Source organism: Pinus tabuliformis, chromosome 7 (assembly GCF_031772625.1).
Source record: "Pinus tabuliformis cultivar Carrire ecotype Pingquan chromosome 7, CPIR1, whole genome shotgun sequence".
Lineage (NCBI taxonomy): Eukaryota > Viridiplantae > Streptophyta > Pinopsida > Pinales > Pinaceae > Pinus > Pinus tabuliformis.
Window position 1 is genome coordinate 349,357,255 of NC_142293.1, and position 4,941 is coordinate 349,362,195.

The window sequence follows — 4,941 nt, forward strand, 5'->3', positions numbered from 1 at the left end:
GGTATTGGCGCAATGAACGAGCGCTGGATACATATACCAACGGTGATTTCTGGAATCACGCATGTGAACTCCGCATTAATTGTCGAAAATGCCCCCCACGTTTTATCATAACTTGTCTAATCAATGCCACGAAAATAAAGATAAAGTGGTCGTTGTCACTTTATTATATATATATTTTTTAATGTATGAAAAACAATAATTTGACATTTATAAAACATACCAAATTAATTCCAAAATACAAAAAAGTATTTTTTATTAATTTAAAAAAAATTAGGCAGTTAGAAAGAAGGAACTTGCATAAAATAGTAAAAAAATTTACAATACAACATTCCAAAGAAAGATTGGAGTTGCACCAAGCAACCCAAGGGATCCTTAAATCTCATTAATAACACCATACTTCTTATCTTCATGAACCTTGGTTTTAATTTTTGTTTTTTTCTTATTTATAATTAAGAACAAATACACTGTAAACTTGTAATTGTAATTTTTGTGACTTTTATAAGACCTATACCTTTAAAGATTCATACACAGGCTATTTTTCTTTTTAATGGATGGTCATAAAACAGATAAAACCAAGATATATGTTCTTGACATTTATACTACTACTGATCTTTCATGAACTCTATTGAGTCTGGCATATTAAATGTGCTCTTTCTGTATATTGCTTTTGAGGTGGGTTGGTCATTATTAGAGTAGTGTAAAGAGGTCACAATAATGGCCTTATGAGAAAAATTGTAACTTCTATAGACAATGCCTATCACTATTTATTGCTCTAATTTTGTTGTATCTAATAAGATTAGGCTACCCATTTCCCAAAAAAAAATTAATCTGCAAATAAATGAAATAAATCAATTGTAACTTCGTGGTTAAAGCTGCTGCTAAGTAATGCTATCTCTGAATGTCCCAGCCGGTTAATAATCAAATTCTGAAACTTACTAATCACGTTATTCATTAATCCCAAGTATACTGGGAAGGGTGCCCGTATATGGGAGAAATAAAATACCGGAAACAACCTTGTCCATAATTCAGAACATTTTTCCGTGACTACAATTATTAAGAAATCAACAATGAATCAATGTATAGTGGAGTCAATATTGCGATTTAAAAAGAAAAGAGTACGCACAATTAACCAGTTTTTCCAATGGAACTGTATGAAAATTTTACTAGTAGAGAATACCATATTGCAATGTAAAAGGAAAACAAGATGCGGGACTCTACCGTTGTTGTTTTCATGGTCTGTAAGATTTTTTTTTTAGCTACAGAGATTAGTGTATCTTCTTATGAAGTAGCTGAATGAAACCTCACAAATTATTCTAGTCTTATTGTAATCAAGACATCTCCAAAGTTACAATTATTGTATTCAACTATGGTGATTAGGGATTCAATGAACATTCAGGCGGAGGTGTAGAATACCTTGCCGTATCCTGACAATAGTCGTAAGTTACCCAGTTTTTGCGAACCCACTGAAGTCTACCCAGTTGATATTTATCTAGGCTATGAAATTCTGGTTGATCCCACCAATTGTTCGCACAGCGCGCAGACGATTGAGACGACACGTTGCATGCACTGATTTCAAAGGAGTGATAAGAGGCAACAAAAGGAGATTGACTCCAATCTATTTTAATCCTTCCTCCCTCCGTGGCCCAGCTATCCGCAGCGTAAATTGTGCTGAAGATCCGCATGGCACGTCCGGGAAATGCGATACCCGCAGCTCCATTGTTCTTGAAGACTCGGATAGGAGTAGAGTCGACCCAAAATCTGCACACGATCGATAAGCAAAATATATCTATAAATTGGCAAGGAACCAAAAGTAGGAAAAATATAATTCACCCCATATTCACACCTTACAAATGAGGTTGCGTTTCTGTTAGTAAAACACTTACACGATTTGTTGGTGGTTCCAAAGAATTGAATAATTATGGAAGTCCGCCGTGGGATCAAACCACAAACGGATTCTTTGTTCTCTACCCCCAACTCCATTTGCAAATACGTTGGTTTGTAGGTCCAACGGCATTCCCGACTGGTTTCCTAAAAATTCTATGTCAAGCTCATCGTGCGAAGATCCTTCTGATGACATCTGGATGAAAATTATGAACATTGCGAATTTGGTTTAATTACTATCAATTCTTTGTCAGGTCAAAATAGGTTTTTATGGTTTGAGGAAAGAAAAAACAACAATTTTCTATTAACTGAATTCAGGTTTATGGTTCGAGGAAAGGAAAAACAACAATTTTTTATTAACTGAATTTAGGATTTAGGTTTTTGTGATTTATGTATTGAAAAATCTAAATTCTTCTTAATTCTTATTTTTTATTTTTTACTAGATAATATAATCTTACATAGGCATGGTATTTTAGAAGTATTACAATCCATCATACAGTTATAAATAAAAGACAAATACATTTACATTAAGTTACATTATAATCAATCAAATAATTATTAAATTAGATTTAAGACTTTTGTGATTCATAATGTAGAAAACAGTTTTTCTGATTAATCAGATTGTAAGGATTGGGTCCACTTTTAGAACCAACTAATGTGGTTCATTATCAGGACAAGGTGAGAAACAAATCGATCTGAGAGCATAAATAGCAGGGATGCACCATTGTTCAGTGTTAGCCATTCAAAATTAGATTGGTTTCTCACCTTGTCCCAAGAATGAACCACATTAGTTGGTTCGAAACTTCTACCCAATTTTACAATATAATTAATCCGAAAAACAATTTTCCAAACTATTAAATTACAATCCATTTAACAACTATAAACTAAACACAAAACATTCACACTGAAACCTAACTAGCCAAAAACTGCTTCAAAATAGAGACTTACATAATATGAAGTCAATGTTCCTGCAGAATTTCCTGGCACCAGCTTAATTGCCATGCTCACACTACCGAAAAGGTATTGATTTATGGACTGAAAACCGGAACCTGGTGGAACAAGAATTCATTAAAAAAACCTAATACAAACTGTGTGAGTCATGAGTGCTTTCACAGTGTCCCCTCGTTAAAGATTTTTTTCAGAAAGACCAATTTAATATTAAATTTCAATTTTTTCCTGAAAGGATATATTTGGGATAGGATGTATTTTTGCTATCTACATTTTTAAATTCTTCTCTTTTGTCCATCTTGATAACCACAATAAATAGATTGAAAAATAGACTAAATAATAGATGATGTAATTAATTTGGAAAACAATCTCTTAACCAATATAATACTTGATCTCTAAAATCCATAAAAAATATATATATATTACGTAATCGGGAATGTGCACAATGTCCAAGGAAAAAAATATGATACTTAATCTCGAATGTCCATAAAAAAGGAAATAATTTACCTGAGGATCTATCCAGATTGAGTTGAGCTGTTTGGCCATTATTCAACAAATGAACAGTTCCCCATGAGATTTCGAAACTGTCATTGAAACTGGAGGATTCTACTGAGGAAAGAATCAGAATCAGGACTGAACTTATATATATCAACTGTCCTGGATATTTTCTAAACCCTAAACGCCTTACACAGCTCTTCATTGCTGATGATAGAATTTAAAGCATAGATTGTCCAAGTTGCCTACTCAGCAGAGTACTGGACTACCTTGAATACTGGACTTACATGAGTGAATTCGCAGCCCCCAAATATATAGCAGTGGGGATAAAGAATGACTCTGAATGAATGACTGCTACATTTTCAACCACTCACAAGAAACTTTTTTCTTTTAGGTTCGCATGACACATCTCATCCAATCCCGGTTCTCGTTGAAATCGAATTAACTTCTCATCAAAAGAAGCTAGCATCTCCGATTTGTTTTCCATATTGCAATCGGTTTGATTCTCATGACACATCTTATCCAGTATAGGTTCTCGTTGCATTCAAATTGAATTGTCATCAATGGCAGCTGTCATCTCCATTGACTCTTCCATACTGCAATTGGTCGATCCCATCGTTATCCACATAACTATTCCAGACTGGAATCTATCGACCATGTAATTGTTCAAAAGTCGCATCAGAGACTTCAAGTATTTGTGACCATTTACCGTCCACAGGGAAGAATATTATGACGAGCCCACAATGAAGCGGTGTGATACAAAAATTTCAGTACGACTAGCCAACTGAAAAGCGATTCCAGTCCCCATAGCCAATTATATCATGACTAAGAAATTCCAAGCACCAGCTGAAAGAATAATCTGGTAGAGAACTTTCTTAATAATTGGCTTATAATCACACAATTCCACCCACTGGTAGTATGTCTGATCACTATTAAAGGCAGAAAACGATCAATCTCCTTAATTTAAGAGAAAATTGAAGTAGTGTCTTCATAAATGCCCCATACGATGTAGAGATGACATCCATCTATTTGATTTGTTGATGATATCGAATTCTCGAATCAATCCCAATCCGCAGGAGTCCAAAAATAATTTCTCTACTGCTTCTAGAGCATCCGAACATGGCAATCATTCCATGAATTAAGTGGAGAAGAGCTTTTAAATTATGTAAGTGAAAAGTTGTCATGATGTACTGAAAGTAGAGGAAGGAATATTGCTTTGCTTGTAGCAGTTAGTGCACAATTGGGATACTGACAACGATAGAGACGACATTAGTTGGGGCCATCCTTAACCCTATTGTAGATTCGGATCATTGACTTTACCGCCAGATCCTCCGATGACCCGAACCTACAATCAGGTTAGGTAGTCGGGGAAAGAAAAAACTGGTGGGCATAATTTCGAGCTCCATTTCTGGACAAGGCCATTTCGAGCTCCTGATTCTTCCTTGATTGGTGGTGTACTGTATTGTTGGCCATCGTGGTGTATTGTATGGTTGGCCATCCTGATTAAAATTATGAAGCCGTTTAATCACGAATTGTTGGCTACAGTAGTTAGGAATAAATTTATATTTTGTTATAATTATTATGGAACTGTTGTCAAATTTCAACCTTGCTTACAAT

The 4,941-nt window shown here is 34.7% G+C and overlaps 1 protein-coding gene across 1 annotated transcript; it reads right to left on the bottom strand.

Annotated features, from left to right (window-relative positions):
• Positions 1 to 1,125: 1,125 nt before the first annotated feature.
• LOC149247387 (xyloglucan endotransglucosylase protein 34-like) lies at positions 1,126 to 3,790 on the bottom strand. Its single transcript, XM_089455876.1, has 4 exons — positions 3,337 to 3,790; positions 2,830 to 2,930; positions 1,884 to 2,077; positions 1,126 to 1,758 (listed from the first exon to the last, which is right to left on the bottom strand). Exons 1-4 carry the CDS (start codon positions 3,527 to 3,529, stop codon positions 1,374 to 1,376), a joined length of 873 nt encoding a protein of 290 aa, XP_089312002.1. The 5' UTR covers positions 3,530 to 3,790; the 3' UTR covers positions 1,126 to 1,373.
• Positions 3,791 to 4,941: the final 1,151 nt, after the last annotated feature.

Coding starts and splice junctions, on each gene's coding strand:
- LOC149247387 (XM_089455876.1), bottom strand. CDS start 3,529: ATGAAGAGCTGTGTAAGGCGTTTAGGGTTTAGAAAATATCCAGGACAG. Junction 2,931..3,336: donor CAATCTGGATAGATCCTCAG/GTAAATTATTTC, acceptor TTGTTCCACCAG/GTTCCGGTTTTCAGTCCATA. Junction 1,759..1,883: donor TGGAACCACCAACAAATCGT/GTAAGTGTTTTA, acceptor GATCGTGTGCAG/ATTTTGGGTCGACTCTACTC.